The sequence below is a fragment of the Crassostrea angulata genome, chromosome 8, assembly GCF_025612915.1.
Source record: "Crassostrea angulata isolate pt1a10 chromosome 8, ASM2561291v2, whole genome shotgun sequence".
In the NCBI taxonomy this organism is placed as follows: Eukaryota; Metazoa; Mollusca; class Bivalvia; order Ostreida; family Ostreidae; genus Magallana; species Magallana angulata.
This window is the reverse complement of record NC_069118.1, coordinates 1,077,443-1,098,538: the sequence shown is the minus strand read 5'-3', so window position 1 is coordinate 1,098,538 and position 21,096 is coordinate 1,077,443. Positions and strand designations below refer to the sequence as shown.

Genomic DNA, 21,096 nt, shown 5'->3' with positions numbered 1-21,096 from the left:
AGGCAATGGGGTACATCTACATACATTTATCTACAATCCCTGAAAATTTCAACCTTCTATCTTGATTAGTTTCGGAGAAGATGCGTGGACAAAATGACCCTTAAAAATTTACAAAATCGTCAATTTCTGAAACCGGAAGTGACGCCATAAGTTTTGATTTTAATAACCTCGAGTATTTACGATACCAAATAAGTTCTGAAAATTTCGTGGAAATCGGTTGAATAGTTTTTGAGATATAAGCCACAAAAAAAGTCAGAGGAAGAATAATAATAATGAAAAAGAATCCGAAGAAAAACAATAGGGTCTTCCGTTGGAAACGGAAGACCCTAATAAAGAAAAAGAAACCGTAGAATAACAAGAGGGTCTTCCGTTGGAAACGGAAGACCCTAAAAAGAAACCGAAGAATAACAAGAGGGTCTTCCGTTGAAAACGGAAGACCCTAAAAATCAAAGTGAGTAATTTTCAAAGAAAGTTTTTTTTTACGGCCGGTAATAATAGAAGAAATTTAGTCAACAACAATTAACAGAGGGTTATTTAAAATCATGATTAACTAACTGTCTTTTCACAGATAGTATTTAAAAGGTAAGAACAACGATGATCATTCCATTGACCATTGAGACAGACAGCAACACAGTCCTCGTCGAGGTAGTTGTCGGGTTGCCCCCATTTTGCCATCCAGTTGGAGAATACCACATTTTCTTTGTTTGTCCACTGGAAATTACCCTCCTTAACTTGGTCACTGGCCCCGATCCACGCATCACAACAAAACCTATGGCTGCAAGTTTCTGTAAATATTAAGATATATAACATTGTTTCAACATTTGACCGTATTGTTTGGTTCGCAAGATGTAAACCTCTAATTAATATTATACATATATTACATGGCATCGAGGGCGACATACCAGAATATTTGCCCCGAGGTGGCAGGAAAGCCCTGGAGTGTTATGTCGCCCGATGCCGAAGGCAGAGGGCGACATAACACTCCAGGGCTTTCCTGTCACCGAGGGACAAATATTCTGGTATTGTCGCCCGAGAAGACATGTAATATATGTTATATAACATTTTTAAACAAATCAAAGTCGGGTAATGGACATATTTATTTAATTCACAAGGCAGAGGCAAATATTTTTAAAACACTCACGCTTGAGTTTATCACTTTTGTCGTATTTGCCGAATTTTTTTCATCAATTAAACTATCGAGTTCATCTGAATTTAGATGAACAAACCGCAGATTTGGCCTGACATGTTTAAAGTTCGCGGATCTGTTTACGTTTGCTTAGCAACTGGCTCGTTGAATTTCGAACCCGACGTAATTAATATGCAGAATTCTTGCACGCGATGGTGATATTACAGTTTCGGGAGGGCAATATAACTATTTCCTGTGAAATATAACTGTTTCCGGGAGGGCAATATAACTGTTTCCGGTGTGATTCAGCAATTTTCGGGGCATAGTAATAAAATTATCTCATTTGTGACATAATGAGAAAACTTATTCAAAAATGGTATATAAACATATATTACTTTAGTCCTTTAAAGGTAAAGAGGAGTTTTTAAATGTTTTTGACAGTCGTAATTATCTAATAAAATATAAAAATCAATGAACATACTGTGTGATCATGATTTGTAAAATTAATCTTTGATTTTTTTTTCTTTTAATGACGATTGAAAAAATGTATATGCTACAATTAAATGTAACATTAACGAAGCTTACTGGAGCTATTCAATGCTGGTTGTAATGTTTCTTTTATCCATTTGTTTTCATCCATTGTGTCTATTTGAACAAGGTATGCACCGATGCTGGCACAGCTTTCCTGTCAACAATGCAAAACGTTTCACTTTGTTTTCTATGACTGTGTATTTCTTTTTTTCTATCATTCTTTAGTTTATTTTTAAACAAATAAGAAAATGTGTTTATATATATATAAAATCCAAAATGGGTAAAGTTAATCCACACAAGTAATAAATAACAAAAAATAACAGAAAGCCGATTCAAAACTCTACCGGTTTCATTATAATCTTTTCCTTTCTTTCTGTTATTTTTTATTATATATATATATATATATATATATATATATATATATATATATATATATATATATATATATATATAATAAAGGAATATTATGATGATTAATAATAAATATTTTTTAATTCTCCATACCTCTTAATTCGGTATGTTAAAGTAGTTAAAGGGACTTGGGCCCGATTTGACTTAAACTTTTCAATTTTTATTTTTCCATTTTCAAAGTTTATACTAATTAATAAAGAAGTTTTTAATCTAAAAATTTGAAAGTCAAATATCAAATTCTTTGTTATGTAAATAAAGCTCGAATTTTGTCATTTTTTACATATGTGTTGTATTGGTGTAAGTTTTAATCAAATGTATCTTTCTTTTGTTGATACTAGTATTTACCAAGATATTGAGTTATTTTAATTTTTTTTTACATATCATTTTGTCTAAGAAATGGTAATTCTCTACATAGCATTTTTTGTATACAACTATAAGACGCAAGCTTTGTTTACATAACAACCAATTCTTACGTCTGTATCTCGCTTGTAACTTTAACATTCAATATTTTGGTCAATTATTTAAAATGCACCAGTAAACAATTTTATACATAAAAAATAAATAAATAATTTTGACCCCTATTCGTGTCCAAGTCCATTTAAAGAATAAGGAATCATTTTTTGAGTATTATGAGAGGATAATTTTGATCGGGGCGTGGTCAAGTCTAATAAAGCCCGAAGGGTTTTATGATAGATTCGACCGTGCTCCGACCGAAGTTATCACCTCATAATGCTAGTATTCAAAGAACAATTCCGTATTACTTATATTTATATCATTATTTCCAATTTCTGCACTTTCAAAACAATATTTTAAAAGCAGTATTTTTTCATGTAGCATATGCTATGTATTACCACGCAGTGTAGCCAATACCGTTTTCGATTATGCTATAAGACACGCTATGCCGTTCAGTCACCTTTCAGTTACCTTTCAGCTACCTTTCAGTTATTGTAGCGTTTTGCAGCAATGTTGGTTTGGTAACAATATAACTCATTTTACGTTAAGTAATTTCAAATTCTATAAAATTGTATATGTATATATAAAACTGGTGTCATTGCACACTTGAAAAACCTTACTCCTTACGTATAACCATAACTTAATTGTTACCTTTGCGTCTGCCCATGTTATTTTCAAGTCCAAGTACGTATAACAATGAGTGTTGTAAAGATGCCATCCCGAACCGCAAACTGTAAGTGATAATGATTATAACTAAATATGATAAAAGAATGAAATACGTTTTCAACATATTAACGATAATATGCCACGTATATTAGGGAAAGAAAATCAGAGTTTTTCACACAAAAGTTGTAAGGCTGTATGGTCCAATTGATTCTATGACTAAATTCATTGGATTTCTTATATTCTTATTATTACATTTTTTTCAAAAACATAACGGAACTAAAGAAAGACTATACATTCGTGTAAGTCTATATACAGGGATACAAAAAAATGAAGGCATGATTAAAGTTTAAGTTTGCTCGATCCGATATTATTCTGCGTTTGGTTTTTGGTCACGTGATACGGATCATATTAGACGCTCATTTCTTTGATTCTGTGACAATTTTTTCTGTATTTCAAAAATTCCAAAACATTCTTTAACATGGGTATGAGTAAAGCTTGTTCCTATTGATTGTATATATGTTAACATTCTGATTATTTTGATGATTTCGACTAAATACTGTATATTTATATTGACCTTCCGGTGATTACGCAGTGAGCGATGATCACCTTTATATACCTGTGTTTATACCTGTGTCCGACACTCGTCATGGCTGAGCAACTTCCTGACAGAACAATCAAACCGTTATACCTGAAGGACTCTGATCTACAGTGTTTTGGCGCTAATCAGGTAAGGGACTTTATGATAATGGAGCGTGTAATTGATGTGAATAGGAATTCCTTGCACTGCTTGCAATTAGACAAAAATCTGTGGCGTGTGTATGTAAAAAACCAAGGAAGTAGAAAAAATCTATACAAAACATATCTTTAATTTTTTTAGATACAAATCCTTACAGTTCAGAAAACCATGACCCCACTAGTACTGTAAATACTCTGAAAGTTTTGCCTTTGTAGGCCACCGTTATCTGCCGATGAATCGGCCGTCGTCAAGCTTCTTGATATGTTAGGAGCTTAGTTGAAAAGCAAAATACTGTATGAAAAAATAAGATAGCCGGTAACAAGCAAAAAGCATAATATTGAAATAGATTTATGTACATGTGGCATACGCTGTCTGTTATTTTACTAAGGTCTACCTAAAATTCAGCGAAAATTAGCTGAGATAGAGGGTATGCCAGGAACATCTGTAAATAAGAATCCCGTTGTAAAGTTTGCAAAAAACCCGGTCACAAACCAGGCGACCCAAGTTGCACTTTCTTTCAAATTAAAAAAATTATCGCTCTCAATGAAACAAGTTAGAACCAAATTTTCTTTACAAAATAAAAAAAAAATCAAACACCTAGAAGCTGATCTGGATTCTATTTATGATAAACAATCTAAAAGAGCACATATTAGATCCACTGCAAAATGGGTAGAAAAAGGAGGAAATACACCTTTATTATTCTTTAATTTAGAAAAGCATCATCAGTCATCAAACGTAATGCCGGGCAATGAGAAATAATACGGTTAACTTTAACAGAAAACGGCTAGATGCTGAAAATACGGCAGAGGTTTGAGGTAAGGTCCGGTTATGAATAAGATGGAATCCGTCTAACATACATATGCAAAGCGTTTTCCATGTACGCCTTTGATACCCCTAAGTACGGCTACATATTAACCGAAATACGTCTAAGTTCACCCTGAGTTCAGCCGGAAAACGGCCAACATTTTCGTACGGAGACTAAACTTTTAACTTCAAACAATGAAAAAATTCATAATACAAATGGAATTATGGAGAAAGTGTTTACGCTTAGCAGAGCTTATTTAAGGAGTAAGGAATCATTCTTTTAGTATTATGAGGTGGTAATAAGAAATTTTCGACGTTCGAAGAATGTATGGAAGCTTTAAATAGTATATTAATGATAGATAAATATAAAAGATTATTATGTAGCAGAATTTAGTTGCGCAGCACTGTTAAGTTCTACTTTGTGGTCGCGCCGACCAGAAAGGACGGAAAATGTTAAATGTGACATCACACAAAACAACAAGTCATCAAAAATGCTCAAAAATAAAATTATTCCCGATTGTTACATGTAGAAGACATTAAACTACATTAAAAACTACCTCTGCGTGTAACTTTGTAGTCAAATAAGTACAACAACGATAAATATAAACAACTGACTGATCGCGATGCACTTGTCGAAGTGACTTCATACTGTAAATTGTGACGCGTATTATGTGTAAAGAGAGGCAGATCAATCAACTTTTTAACATGGGAAAATGCATTTCATAAATGAAAGGAGCATAATCTTAATACAATTATTACACCAGTAAATCCTATTCATTATGCTTGGTTTGACCCAGCATGCGATTATTTTTTGGAGCGTGTATTATTTTTTTTCTAGAGTGTTTAATGTACAAGTGTGACGTGTTTGCCATCGGGAAGCCTATCTAAATCCACTTTTTACAAGGGCATACACTTAACAGATCATTACAATCTTTTGGGTATAAATTAAGGGAATATTTAGTTTATTAAAAAGTGCTGCTGCTTCGAAAAATCTATAGAATGAATTAATAAATACGTAAAATATTAAGCCAAGTCAAATACGTATATACATTTCAACAAGAGTTCATTTCTTTGATATTTATTCTAATAAAAGATGAGCTCTGTACGAAGCAACAGCACTTTTCAGAATCTACTAAATAAGTAGAATTTAATTATCATTTAAATTCTTAATTCAAATAAGGGTATGCCTGTGCAAAATTGAAATTTGTTAATGACCTCCGTTTGGTAGAATTATCAACACATATCACGTGATGGCAATTCAGGGGACCACACTTTGTGTCATACAAAGTAGCATTTACTATATAGTTTGTTTTAATACATGTATTCATTTAACACGAATAAATCTTTATTTTTATCTTTAAAAAATATATATTGTTTATATTTTCATATCACAAAATGTTTTATCAATTATTCAGTTCTGTTTAACAATTCCTTAACATACCATTCAAACTTTCATAAAGCTCCCATCCAATATCCACATGATCTCTGTTAAAACTTGTCTCGTTGAGAAGACTTTTCAGAAGATGACAAGTTTTTGACCCACTGTTATACAGAAATCCGGCACAAAATTTACAGCTTCCAGCACACTCGAACAAACTCAGGTCATTCTTTGTGTAGATGTAGTTATCATCACCAGTAATCGGCAGTAGATCTTTGAATTTATCATTTTTCTCAAAATACAAATTCACATTAAGCGAAATGATATCACCAATGAAAAAGAAAGACATAAAAACAGCGAAGCGTCCGGAAAAGACCCCTAACATAATGATAATAAAAAGAAATGTCCCGTTTCTGTGATGAAAGTCTACTAATCTACATATATGATGACAATCTTCTTACTGCGCATCTACAATAGTTTGTGGTTAAACCATTTATATAGCCGTTGACACTCCTAATCAATAAAGGCTGGATTTTCGATATTCGTGGTGGAGTACGAATCTCGTTACTGCTACTATAGTAGCATAATTTTGCCTTATACATGTCAATTTGCAAAAGAAGTTTTTCAACATGCAGAATAAATGGGTTTACATTTAAGATAACTAAGTTGACTTGCAAGTTAATGATTCTCTTAGAGAATCTGTTCTTCTGATACTTTTTTCTTTTAGAACAGAGCAAGATATTAAAATCCCATTGGTGTAGTCAAGGCTATAAAGCCCAAACAGTGCAATCAGAAATTGATGAGATTTTCACAAATGATTAGAAAACACTTTTGCAATACAAAGAGAAAACAGACAAAAGGAGGGCTCCACTTGGCATTATCTATCACCACATCCTAAAGAACCTGAACAGAATAATAAAAATAATTTGCTCATTCTTTACACTATCAAAAGAATGGCTAACCTTTTCTAGGATCCACTAATGGCTGCATTTAAACGCCCAAAGATTTTAAAGGACATAATAGTGAGAGGGAGATTAAGCAATCCATTACCCAATTGTGGCTTTAAAATTTCTTTAAGTACCAGACGCCTTTTGTGCATGCAATATACAGTTTTATGGGCCCCTTTACAGGTCGTACCTACAAAATACTGGGCAATGCGTCTTGTCGCACAGACAACTGCATCTATTTTATCAGTTGCAAGGTTTGCTCTGAGCGATATGTTGGGGAAACAGGTGATCTCTGCAGGAGAGAGAGAGAGAGAGAGTGAGAGAGAGAGAGAGAGACAGAGAGAGAGAGAGAGAGAGAGAGAGCACTTCATAACTTAAAAAATGTGTGTTGGTTATTAAGAAGGAAATTACAAAAAATTTATATCAAATAGTTTCTAGCTGTGAAATAACAAACTTTTGGAGACATTCTTATATGACATCAAAATCTATATCAAATATTGATAATGGATATCACATAGAGAACAAGTGGCAAACAACATGTTTCAAGTGGAATAAAAAGCGTTCATCCATTACAATTTGCCGACCAATTCCCCATTCACTGGAAAAAACTTTTCCCTTTTTGTGAATAAAAATGATAAATAAAACATATACATCTCTCTAAAAGTTAGTTATTAATTGCTCATATTTCTAATCGTTTTGTGCATTATCATTGTTCATTCATGAATCATTGATTTGATGTTTATGTTTGATAAAATCGTCCTCTGGGAGTCTATTAGCATTATTCTGCTTTTTTTGACATCCAGAAAAACAAGACAGCATTATGAAGCCGCCAATAAAATCGTAAGTTCAGTTCATTAAAATATATTTGCTCTTCATAAAATAATAAAACACTATTCAGGTATTTTTGGTCCACAAAATAGAACGATAATTAGAGAGTGAACAATGGTGGCCAGCAATGAAAATCCCCCAGTATTTGAAAGAGGTGTATCATTTGTCATATACATTTTTAATGTTTATGTACAATAATACATTACAAACTAAAGCATTTCAAATGAAACCATCCTTAAGGTATATGTATTTAAAGGACCCTGACACGATTTGTGATGAACATTTTAGTTTTATTTTTTTTTTATGCATAGAATGGTTTACTTGTGCATTTTGAATGATTGACCTAAATTTGAATATTAGAAATCAAGTTCGAGTGAGAAACAAAATTAAGAATGCATTTTTATGTAAACAAAGCTCGGTTCTTATATTTGTTTACAAATAATGTAAAGTAAAGAAATTACCAGTTATTTGACCAATTGACTACTGTCAAAGAAGAGAAATTGATTCATTGTGTTTATTATATAATATTAACAACAAAAAAGCACTATTTAATTGAAACGCATACTAATATAACAGATATGTAAACAATGACAAAACAGATAAATTTAAACTATGTATCTTGCAAGCAACTCAATATTTGACTTCATGCATCATTGATTCGATGTTTATGTTTGATAAAATCGTCCTTTGGGAGTTTATGAGCACTGTTCTGCTTTTTTTGTTTGATATCCAGAAAAACAAGCCGGCATTATGAAGCAACCAATAAACTCACAAGTTCAGTTCATTAAAATATATTTGCTCTTCATAAAATAATAAAAACACTATTAAGGTATTTTTGGTCCACAAAATAGAACGATATTTGGAGAGTGAACAATGGTGGCCAGCAATGTAAATCCCCCAGTATTTGAAAGAGGTGTATCATTTGTCATATACATTTTTAATGTTAATGTACAATAATACATTACAAACTAAAGCATTTCAAATGAAACCATCCTTAAGGTATATGTATTTAAAGGACCCTGACACGATTTGTGATGAACATTTTAGTTTTTATTTTTTTTATGCATAAAATGGTTTACTTGTGCATTTTGAATGATTGACCAAAATTATATTAGAAATCAAGTAACAAGTAAGATACAAAATTAAGAATGCATTTTTTATGTAAACAAAGCTCGATTCTTATATTTGTTTACAAATAATGTAAAGTAAAGAAATTAGCAGTTATTTGACAAATTGACAAATTGTCAAAGAAGAAGAATTAATTCATTGTGTTTATTATATAATATTATCAACAAAAAAAGCACCATTTAATTGAAACGCATACTAATACAACAGATTTGTAAACAATGACAAAACAGAGAATTTTAAACTCTGTATCTTGCAAACAACTTACTATTCGCGTTCAAATTTTGAAGACGCATTAACAGTACCCATATTAATAATTCTATAGACATAAAACAATAGCAAACTTACATTTACATTTTACATTTGAAAATTAGGAGCTCAAATCATATTTAAGTCTCTTTAAATAAGTTCGAGTATATTGCATTACGTCACAATCCGGTAGTATGCTTAGCTTCACCATCGTAAAGGTGATAACTAGTAAGTCGAAGATCGCAAAAGTGAATGTGAATATAGAAATTAAATTCTTTCATAATTTTGAGTAGGGATTTGTTTTGTACTAAGTATTATATCGGTAGCTTACTGATCCATACACCTTCGTATTATTAACAATTACATAATAAATTAATAAACATTGCATCAAAATCCTTATAATAGGACGTAAGGAATTAAAATGCTGTAAATTGCCTAATATCACACTGTTCCCCAATGCATAGTTTACCCAGCACGATTAAAAATAACTATCAGGCCTATGATTATACACAGGACGAAAAACCACCTTTAAGCAAGTCCTTAAAGGTGGCTTAAAGGTGACTTAAAGGAGCTTAAAGGCTATACGACCTTTAAGCCGCCTTTAAGTCACCTTTAAGCAAGTGCTTATAGGTCCTTAATGTCCAAACTTCTTTAAGCCACCATTAAGCCACCTTTAAGCATCTTTAAGTGGCATTTACGCTCTCTTTACACTGCCTTTACACTGTCTTTAAGTTGCCTTTAAGTCAATATTGTTCAAGCTGAACAATAAACACATATATTAAATGCAAAAGCTCTTTTATAGAGATGGAAGGGGTCATCCGAGTGATAATATAATTTCGAAGGAAGGGGGGAGGGTGTTCCAGGCGGTTTTAATCGTCGCTCCACAGATCGCTATCATCAGCACCGCTCCGATGGACACAGATTGCCGTTAAAAAATTATTTATAATTTTTTGGGGGTTTCAAAATTATTGTAGGGATTAGCGCAGTCTCTGTATCTTAATATGTGCATAAAACTAATTAAAGTATGTTTGTTTCCTATTATAAATTAATCGGTGAAAAATCTCTCTCTCTCTCTTTCTCTCTCTCTCACTCTCTCTCTCTCTCTCTCTCTCTCTCTCTCTCTCTCTCTCTCTCTCTCTCTCTCTCTCTCAGTTCATCCGGTTATTAAACAAAATAAAGATAATGAACCAAAAATGCATGATTTAATTTGTTAATCGGTTTAAGGTTTGTATTTTTTTTTTCAATTTTCATTATTTCTAACTCTAGATCTGCTAGATACATGTTAAAGATGAAAAGACTCTCAACTGCCTTTGTTATATCGGGCAGGATATTACTGCTTTGTTTGTCTAGACATAGTTTTGTTCGTTTGTGTATATCTAATTAGAGTCTATTGTTTGTACAACTTAAAAAAAACCCCTGGACCTAACACAGAATATGCAAGATATACACAACAGTTGTGTCGTGTGCCCAGGTGCAGGTTTGTGTATATCTAATTAAAGTCTACTGTTTGTCCAACTTAAGAAAACCCCTGGAACTAACACAGAATATACAAGATATACACAACAGGTGTGTCGTGTGCCCAGGTGCACGTCAGGGTTTCTAAAGGCGTTGAATTTTAGTATGTACGAGTATACGATAAGTCTAGTGAATAAAAGTTAATTTACATTTGTAATTCATTTTCAAAGTATTATTTCCTAGCTCTGGGTTTCAAAGATGTTACGTCTACAAATTAACGATACATGTATGTAAGAGTAAAATCTTGAGGCTAATTAATTAATTTACCGGTGATCATAAATAGGGGTTGATTATTTAAATATATGTATAAGGGTAAATATGTCAAATATACCCGGCCTGGCACATCATACAATTGTATGTACAAGTCATTTGCAATTGCCACATGCAGTAAATACGTCACCGGTAATTGGTAATTTTGTTTGTTATAGAATTGATAGTTTATAAATCATGTACATACAATTACATGTAAATATTTAAACATATTGGAACGGCACCGCGATCATGAAAACCTGGAAATTGTGGGAAATTGAACAAATACCCTAATAGTATCAATGCATTTAATTAAAGAAATGATTTCATTTTCTTTCTTACATTTTTATAGCTATAAATAAGATGAACCTATATCTACTCGGTTTAAATTTATTAACTACATGTCAGAAAGCCTACTATAGTGAACCTAACGGTTTCCATTTAGGTAATATATATTTTTGTTCACTGAAGACCAAGTTCCGTATTTCATTCTAAATACATGCATGCATGTAATTTATAAATTAGATATAATTGATTGTTACAAACTGAATGGTTTGTCACAATCTTTTCAAGTAAACACATTCAATACAGTGATTCAATATCCACTGATATATAGGATATAAAAACGCTTACATAAATGTAAGTTGCCGTGGCGCAGAGGATGTGTGGTGATGCTAGTAAACTAAGGGTCCCGGGTTCAATTCTCGCCGTGGCTGGTTTTTTTTGTGTTTTTTTTTCATTTTTCTTTCTAGAACAAAAACCGTTTTAATACTTTTTCTTTCATAAAGTTAATACATTTTGTTGGAAATTAAGCACAACATTGAATTAATTTTTTTTTTAATGGCTTAAAGGTGGCTTAAAGGTAGCTTAAAGGTGGCTTAAAGGTGGCTTAAAGAAGTCTGAACATTAAGGACCTATAAGTTGTCCTTAAAGGTGGCTTAAAGGTGACTTAAAGATAGTCTTTAAGCTGACTTTAAGCCATCTTTACGCTTTCTTTAAGCCACCTTTAAGCAATACATATAGCTTAAAGGTAGCTTAAAGGTGGCTTAAAGATCGTCTTTAAGCTACCTTTAAACACCTTTAAGCTATCTTTAAGGAGGACTTAAAGATGGTCATTCATCCTGTCCTTTAATGTTCCTTTTTATTCGTTTACTAAAACCATTTAGATTTTAAAGACATACGCTTTTCGGTATTGAATAAATCATGAATTAATTAATGTTTAAAAGGTCTCCAACATTATCGATAGATCTAAGCAGAAAACTGAAACAAAATATGTTTTTACAGAACCATTTCCATAAGGACTACTGAATTTTGAGATTATAGCGGTAAAATATTGACATTGGATCGCATTTGCATGCATTGTATTCTAATATGTAAAGCCGGCAAAGCGTACATAATTACAAAAGTTTGCACAAAAAACATTAGTTGGTATAGTTTAGACCAATGTTTATACTCTATTTTGAGTGTCCAGTTCTTATTTCTACAAAATTTTATTTCCAATAGTTTTCGCAAGGGGTACACATTTAATTTTTAATATAACAAATATTTTATAATGCAAATGGATACATAAAAGAACCGGACATCAGACAGTGCCAACGTAAGTCCTCTCCCCAAGGATCAAAGTTACATCTTATAAATCAAGTATATCTAAGTTATAGAAGTATAACAGTATAATAAGTACATAATATAAAAATACACTCATAATATAATATAAAACAGGATATTGCAACATTAATGAAATTGGAATAAATGGGGGGGGGGGAGAAATTCGGAGCAATGAGAGTACTGAAAGACCAGTATTGAAAGTTTTAATTAGTAACTGTCCACATTTTTTTCGGCTTGCTTAAAAAGTGTCACATGTCTAGCAATTTATTCAAAAATATTAAAAATGCACATTGGGATTTTTGCATTTAAACACTGTAATTGATTTTTTGATATTAATATGTTATAAACTCATGAGATGTAGATCATAACAAAGGGGATATGAGGAAAGGGGTGTTACCCTGCAGCTACCCCTTGTATTGGCCAAATATAAGTAACCCAATAAACCAAAGCTATATTCAGTCAATGCCCAAATATACCTCGTGTGATAATATGTCGTTTTAATGCATTGTTACGTCATATTTTTGCCTCGTTTACGCCGTGGCGTCATGGTTTCAACTGGAGATTTAACGAGGCCGGGTCTAATTAGTTCTGCCCTAGATTTTTTAATGAAATTTTTTACCTGAATTTCTACTGATATAATTATTATTTTAAGATTAAAAAATAAGACATTTACCACACCGTTTGTTTAGGGGGTCATCTCAAAGTTTGGTAATCTTTAACATAGGACCCTATGGGATTTCGCTTGAAATATATCAATTTTGCACATTTTTTTAAACTTCTGCCCTAGGGATTTCTTTTTCTGTTCTACATATTAAAGTTATTGCTAAAAGGCATCAAATGGTCAAACAAAAAAAACCTTTTACCTCCTGGTTTGTTTCAGGGGTCTTATCAAAGTTGATTTTTGTATGCCCAATTTCCCAGTTTTGTCAGATAATGGCTATTTTTTATTTGACAAAGGCGGAAAAGGTGATCTTTATAGTATTATTAAAGCCTTCAGACATATTTAAGTAATAAAAAAATATATAACATCACATATTAAGGGTCATTAATATAAAATACATGGTTACTGTCTTGAAATATATGAATTAAGCTATATTTAGGCGGGTTAAGAAAACGTGACAGAGGGTTTGGCCTGCTGAACCCTCTTCACTTTTTCGACCCGAGCCCAAATATAGCTTATACTTCGAGACAGTTATGTTTATTCCACAATATAACATTAATTTTACGCATTAAACGAGCCATTTTCAACAAATTTCGCTGAATATCTGCAGATAAAACTATCACGCCATGGCGTCAAACAAGCAAAAAGATGACGTCACAATACAAATGAAACGCTGCGCGAAAGCGTGCGTACTCGTTCTGTACTCGGCCTCGTTAAAGTGAAATCTGTCGAAAATAGCTCTTTTGTGGCGTAAATTGTGATGCAAAATTTCATGATAAACACAACAAATAGTAATGTTCTTGAAAAGTCGGCGATAATTGAGCTTGGGTAAAAAATATTTGTACCCGTGAATCCATAGATTTTAATATTATCAAATAATTTCAAAATTTTGAAAAGCACGAAGATAGCCTGACCTTATTTTACATATGTTTTTAGGTAATTGTTATGTGCATTCGGTGCCACCAATTTTTTAAGCTCTTGTATACATTGTTTGCACTAAAACATTTATCAATTTTCTATATCTACCTTTTCAGGTTTCAAAATACACAATCACGAGAGTTTTTCTGACCATTATTGAATGTTGAAAAAATTTAAATATTTCCCTTTATAAATTAGACATAAATATGCAACTTTTTTATGTTAATCCAATTTATGTTTACATTTTTTTTTCTTATAATGCTTTTTATTTTTCATTGCATAATGTAAGTAAAGGTAAGCTTTATCTTGCAGATAGTTAAACAAACACAATAAAGGTATATTGTATATGGTATCATAGTGGTAAAAAACTGGAACAAGAAACAAAATATGAATTACTCATAAATTCTACAAATCATTAACAATGTACATAAAGGCAACAAAAACGTGACACTATGAAATCTGAATATTAAATAAGCTTATGATAAAGAGATTCAAATTTAATATAAGATCCAAAAAATGAAGTTTTGATACAAATGGGTTTCCAAAGAAAATTGTGACAAACGTACGTTTCTCTGAACATGATTATTATGACAGTAAAGGTATTCCATACTTTTTAGAGAAAATAGTTTGTTTTCTTATTATTGCAAATATAAATATATCAAACAGAACAGGTACATATGAACGAATATTCGCGAAAGAATTAAATCAAAATACAGGTTAACTTACAGTGGGTGGCAGCATAAGAATTAAAATGACTGGAAGGTGAATGTCCTTGTGTGGGTCACACAAGGAATCAACAGAAAGTGGAAAATTAACACTCTAAATTAAAAATGAAAGATAACTCTAGATAATGAAAGGAAGGAACACTATTTGATTAAGAGAGATAACTCTTTGAAAACGTTGAACTTTAGAAAACAAATTATACAAAAATGTTGACAGACATTTCTCTTTTTTGCAATGTTTTGACGGAAGAGACACAAATATTTTTTAAGAGTGCTTGTATTGTTACAACATAGAGTTGTTCCCCTTTATTTTTTCAGAAATTTCAATTCCGGATTGAATCCGTTACCATTTTGCATTTTAGTAGCATTTCCGTATTTGTAATGTTCTACACGGCATGGCGCCCACTCCAAATTGCATATATTTTATGCTGTTATAGTCCCGCATAGATTTCTTATTAGTCTACTAGTATATACATATACTATATGTATGCATATCAAGAAATAAAGCAGTGTCAGACCACAAGGCTTTACAGTAAGAAATCTGGTGCAATTCAGCATAATGTCACAGCCAACAGAGGATGACTTAACACCTACCATGTCCACTCCACAGTCCATGGAGCAAGAGCAAGAGCTTACAGACACATGTGAAGGGGTGACAACAAGAGAACACAGAACCTTGTCCGAAAAAGGATTGATGTTTTATCAGTCTCGAGTGGACCATCTATCAGCAAAACTAACAAGAGTTGGAAAAGATCTTGACAGTTTACTTAACACAACTATATGTGAGGAAACAGATATTGAACTACTTTGAAGTCTATAAGACATATGAAAATTTAAGTTCTGATTTTCTGAACTTCCTCATCAGACACAACACAGACGACAGTGCACGCGAACAGGCAGGTCTTACGCTCATTAAAGCCACATATGCTCAACGTGTAGAACAATTTGTTAAGAAAATGGATAGTGTTCACAGAGTTCGCGAACCAAAAACAAAATCCAACAGCTTTAAATCTGCAAGATCTTCAAGCAAGTCATCAAGTGTGGCATTTCTCCTCGGACGACAACGAGCTAAGCGAGAAGCAGCCAAAGTAAAACTTATGTTTGCAGAACAAGAAGCTATGTTAAAGGCAAAGATGGACGTTCTGTCAGTCAGAAAAGAAGCTGCTGTAGCCGATGCGGAGTACCTTGGAATGAAAGAGGAATTAGATCTCTGGGATGAAGACTCCGTGTGTGATGATAACAACAACAGTGATATTCTCACCAAATACTTTTGTTCTCAACTTATGGAGAATGACAACACCGACACACAAACAGGAAGTGTTCCTCCTGTGTTCAGTGTACAACAGCGTTCTAACAACACCAACACACAAACAGGAAGTGTTCCTCCTGTGTTCAGTGTACAACAGCGTTCTAACAATACCGACACACAAACAGGAAGTGTTCCTCCTGTGTTCAGTGTACAACAGCGTTCTAACAATACCGACACACAAACAGGAAGTGTTCCTCCTGTGTTCAGTGTACAACAGCGTTCTAACAATACCGACACACAAACAGGAAGTGTTCCTCCTGTGTTCAGTGTACAACAGCACACTGACACCAAGACTGGTGCAACTACTAGGACGTGTACTAAGCGTGAAGATCAAGTTATGCCATCCACGGAGCGAACTCGACCACCAATCACAAGCTCGTTGAACGCATATGCTCCTACTTTTCAGCCAACAAACCATAGTAGCCCTGCACAGCCGAAACTATCACAAGTAAAATCATCACAACCAGCATCATCGCAGCCATCACAACCTTCACAGCCGGAAGCACCACAACCTGCATTACTACATGAATAAGAAAGATCTTCTGCGTTGGTCATTGGTCACCTTTGATGATCGTCCTGAAACTTATCAGTCATGGAAGGATAGCTTTGAGGTACTTACCCAAGAATTGAATGCCAATCCAAGAGAAGAACTGAATTTACTGATCCACTACCTGGGACCTGACTCTAGAAAACATGCTGTGAGCATACGAACTGCTAATCTCAACAACCCACAGAAAGCTCTGGAGAAGTTGTGGAGTCGCTTGGATGACCGATATGGAAGCCCAGTCCTACTTGAATCATCTATAAAATCAAGATTGTCAGAATTCCCAAAATTGACCGGTAAGGACAGCAAGAAACTATTTGAATTGGCAGATTTGTTAAGTGAAGTGCAGCTGCGGATGGAGGATCCTACCCTCAACCGATCCCTTGCATATCTAGATTCGTCCACTGGCATGCGCCCAATTGTTGCAAAACTTCCAATTAACTTGCAGGAGAAGTGGACGACACGTGAAACCAATTACAATTTACAAAACGGGGTGACATACCCACCATTTACCTACCTTGTACAATTCGTGACTGAAATGAGCCGTATCCGGAATGATCCCAGCTTTAATTATCAAGAAACATGCGAAACCAGTACCAACTGTTCAAATCGTTCAAACTTTGTGAATGATTTTCGACACAGAGACTCTTTTAAGAAAAACAATGTTCAGGTGAAGAAAACAGCTGTAAACACATCGCAAGAAGATTCCAATATCAACATGGGAAACAACTGTTTTTTACACGTGTCCCGGCATAAGCTCAATCAGTATAAGACATTCCAAAAGCTGACTCTTAACGAACGTAAGAAACTTCTGAAAGACTACAACTTCTGTTTTAAATGTTGTGATTCAACCACACACACTTATACAGGTTGTAGTGCATTTGTGAAATGTGATATTTGTGGAAACAGAAATCATCCTGCAGCACTACACGTCAGTGACATGTCCACCAAGAGACCAGGTGTTACACGTAGGTCACATTATGGCGGGGAGGAATCCAACAAGTCAGACTCTACACCCAGATCACATTATGACGGGGAGGAATCCAGGACTAACCTGAGTTCATGTTGTACAGAACTGTGTGGCAAAGACTTTACAGGGAGGTCTTGTTCCAAGACTATTCTAGTCAGAGTATATCCCGTGAATCAGCCTGAAAAATCACTGAGTGTATACGCATTGATAGACGATCAGAGTACCCATACACTTCCAATGTCTTCAGTTACAACATACTCGTTGAAGTCATGTGCCGGCACCCTTCAACGAAGTGGGAGGCAGGCTTCTGGACTAGTGGTGGAGTCAAACAATGGTTCCTGTAGATTACTGCTGCCACGGGTTACAGAGTGCGAACAAATTCCAGAGGAGGAAAGTGAAATTCCAACACCAGATATTGTTAAATTTCATTCACACCTTAGTGGGGTAGATATTCCCCCGCTTAACCAAAAAGCACAAGTTCTACTGTTGATTGGTCGAGATCTACCAGAGGCTCACCACATTGAAGATCAACGTACAGGACCACGAGGAACTCCTTTTGCCCAGAAGCTAGCCCTGGGATGGGTTCTCATCGGAAACGTTTGTCTTGGAAACCTCCATCCACCTGCTAGTGTACATGTGAACGTCTTGAAGACGACTGTGCATCAAAGTGGCAGAGTTAGTGTATTCGACAAATGTGAATACAATATATCACTCAAATTAGATGATGATCCCATTTTCAGACGCCAAGCAAACGACAATGATTTAGGACAATCTATTGAAGATAACCAATTCATTGAACTGATGGATAAAGCCTTCACCAAAAATTCAACCGGAAATTGGACTGCTCCGCTACCTTTCCGGGAAACCCGAGAAATCTTGCCAAACAACAGATCAATGGCATTGAAACGAGCACTCATGCTTCAAGGGAGCCTTCGTCGAAACACAACAAAACAAGAACACTTTGTGAGTTTCATGCAGGGCATTTTTGACTCTGGTCATGCCGAGATGCGCCTCCTGTTCAACCCGGACAGGAGTGCTGGTACTTGCCCATATTTGGGGTGTACCACCCTAAGAAGAAGGACAAAATACGAGTGGTATTCGACTCTTCCTGCAAACACGATGGCATTTCCTTGAATGATGTGTTGATGTTGGGACCAGACTTAATGAATCGTCTTGATGGAGTGCTCATGAGATTCAGGAAGGAGCCCATAGCCGTGATTGCAGACATTCAGCAAATGTTTTTCCGTTTTCGTGTGGCAGAACCTCACCGAGATTACCTCCGTTTCTTCTGGCATCAAAACAACGACCCAGCGCAAGAACTTCTAGAGTACCGAATGTGCGTTCATGTGTTTGGCAACAGACCCTCCCCAGCAGTTGCCACATACGGCCTTCGACATTGTGTAAGAGATGACTGTAGTGAAGTGGTGAAACAGTTTGTTACCAGAAATTTTTACGTTGATGATGGTTTGGCATCATTTCCCAGTGTGAGTGAAGCAGTTAATGTTCTAAAGCAAACACAGAAGACACTCCTGGAAGGTGGAAATTTGAAACTCCACAAGATTGCATCGAATAGTGAAGAAGTCATGCAACAGTTTTCAACTGCAGATCTAGCAAAATCCATGGAACAGCTTGATCTAGATCGAGATGATCTGCCTATACACCACAGCTTAGGTTTGAGTTGGGACCTTGCTACAGATACCTTCATCTACAAAGCCTCGGAGGAGCTGAAGCCATTCACCAAGAGAGGATTGCTGTCAACTGTAAATGGTTTATTTGATCCACTCGGCTTCATTGCGCCCATTATTCTAAATGGACGATTCATCATGAGACAAGCTTTCACTGGGATTGAAAGTTGGGATGATCCCTTACCTACAACTATCATGGGTGCATGGAAACTTTGGTTAGAACAACTCAAAAGACTTAACGGTGTGCATATTCCACGGTGGCTACTTTCTGTATCATACCAAATGTGCGTCCTCAAGACACTTCACATCTTTTGCGATGCCTCTGAAAAGGCAGTGAGTGCCTGTGCCTACCTTCGGGGTGTGACTTCAGAGAAGATATCCGTAGGTTTCGTATTTGGGAAATGTAAAGTTGCACCAAAAAGTCGACATACGATTCCAAGATTGGAGCTTTGTGCGGCAGTCCTAGCTGTAGAGCTTGGGGAGATGCTATCTAGGGAGCTCGACCTTCCTTTAGAGGACATCAAGTATTACTCTGACAGCAAAGTGGTACTGGGGTATCTATCCAATGAACGCAGACGGTTCTATGTTTATGTATGCAACCGTGTATCCAGGATACGAAAGAGTTCCTCTCCACATCAGTGGAATTATGTAGCTACAGAAGAAAACCCGGCGGACCAGGGAACTCGTGGACTTTTGCCAGAACAACTTTGTGATAGTTTATGGTTAAATGGGCCAGACTTCCTCAGAGGAAACTTAAGAAATCACAATAATGAGAAGTTCTTTTTGGTAGATCCAGATAAAGATACAGAGATACGGGCAGAGATAGTGACTCTAAAGACCATATCATCCAAGTCAACTTTAGGCATTTCTCGCTTTAACCGCTTTGGGAGTTGGTCGAGTCTAGTGCGTGCCATAACACTTATCAAGAGAAGACTCAGTAAGAAAGGAAATGAAATATCTCGTCTAGATTCAGAATTGTTGATCATCAAAGAGACTCAAAAACAGTTTTATCAGAAAGAAATAAATGCATTACATGCTGGTAGACCACTGCCAAGAGACAGCACAATTCTAGCTTTGTCTCCATACCTAGATGATGGCTTGCTGCGAGTTGGTGGACGTATCAATTTATGTGACTTACCTGTCTGTGAAAAGACACCTATCCTGATACCTGGCCAGAGTCATATCGCTCGGTTATTAGTTCGCCATCATCATGAGAAAATTTACCATCAAGGGCGTCATCATACAGAAGGTGCTATAAGGAGTGAAGGACTATGGATTACTGGAGGGAAACACCTAGTGTCATCTATCATTCATCATTGTGTTACGTGCCGCAAGATGAGAGGAAAGCCACTTAATCAGAAGATGGCAGATCTTCCTAAAGACCGACTCACAAAGTCACCACCCTTCACCTTTGTAGGGGTAGATGTGTTTGGACCCTGGACTATCATCACAAGACGTACAAGAGGGGGCAGCGCACATTCAAAACGCTGGGCTGTATTATTCACTTGTCTGTACAGCAGAGCGGTCCACATTGAGGTCATTGAGGAAATGACCTCTTCCTCATTCATAACGCCATGAGACGGTTCATTGCAATGCGTGGTGCAGTTTCAGAATTTAGATCAGATAGAGGAACAAACTTTGTGGGGGCTGCTTCAGAGTTAAAC

The 21,096-nt window shown here is 35.1% G+C and overlaps 2 protein-coding genes across 3 annotated transcripts; one reads left to right on the top strand and one right to left on the bottom strand.

Annotated features, from left to right (window-relative positions):
* Positions 1-446: 446 nt before the first annotated feature.
* Positions 447-6,593, bottom strand: LOC128160456 (brevican core protein-like). 2 transcript variants are annotated; one of them, XM_052823775.1, is made up of 4 exons: positions 6,169-6,593; positions 3,173-3,252; positions 1,703-1,811; positions 447-785 (listed from the first exon to the last, which is right to left on the bottom strand). In XM_052823775.1, the coding sequence occupies exons 1-4, from the start codon at positions 6,488-6,490 to the stop codon at positions 547-549; spliced, it is 750 nt and encodes a 249-aa protein (XP_052679735.1). In that variant the 5' UTR covers positions 6,491-6,593; the 3' UTR covers positions 447-546. The 2 variants fall into 2 exon arrangements, with proteins under 2 accessions (XP_052679735.1, XP_052679736.1); XM_052823776.1 differs by having other exon boundaries at positions 1,712-1,811.
* An 8,890-nt stretch (positions 6,594-15,483) lies between these two features.
* On the top strand, positions 15,484-21,010 carry LOC128159129 (uncharacterized). The gene is made up of 4 exons (XM_052822181.1): positions 15,484-15,620; positions 15,790-16,681; positions 16,824-18,786; positions 18,906-21,010. The coding sequence occupies exons 1-4, from the start codon at positions 15,484-15,486 to the stop codon at positions 21,008-21,010; spliced, it is 5,097 nt and encodes a 1,698-aa protein (XP_052678141.1).
* Positions 21,011-21,096: the final 86 nt, after the last annotated feature.

What these genes read in the sequence shown, in the direction of transcription:
- LOC128160456 (XM_052823775.1), bottom strand. Translation starts at nt 6,490, where the DNA reads ATGTTAGGGGTCTTTTCCGGACGCTTCGCTGTTTTTATGTCTTTCTTT. An exon ending in GCTTTATGAAAGTTTGAATG is followed by an intron (nt 3,253 to 6,168) that starts GTATGTTAAGGA and finishes TATCACTTACAG; the next exon opens with TTTGCGGTTCGGGATGGCAT. An exon ending in GAATAGCTCCAGTAAGCTTC is followed by an intron (nt 786 to 1,702) that starts GTTAATGTTACA and finishes TAATATTTACAG; the next exon opens with AAACTTGCAGCCATAGGTTT.
- LOC128159129 (XM_052822181.1), top strand. Translation starts at nt 15,484, where the DNA reads ATGTCACAGCCAACAGAGGATGACTTAACACCTACCATGTCCACTCCA. An exon ending in TTGTCCGAAAAAGGATTGAT is followed by an intron (nt 15,621 to 15,789) that starts GTTTTATCAGTC and finishes CTTCCTCATCAG; the next exon opens with ACACAACACAGACGACAGTG. An exon ending in CACAGCCGAAACTATCACAA is followed by an intron (nt 16,682 to 16,823) that starts GTAAAATCATCA and finishes GAAACTTATCAG; the next exon opens with TCATGGAAGGATAGCTTTGA.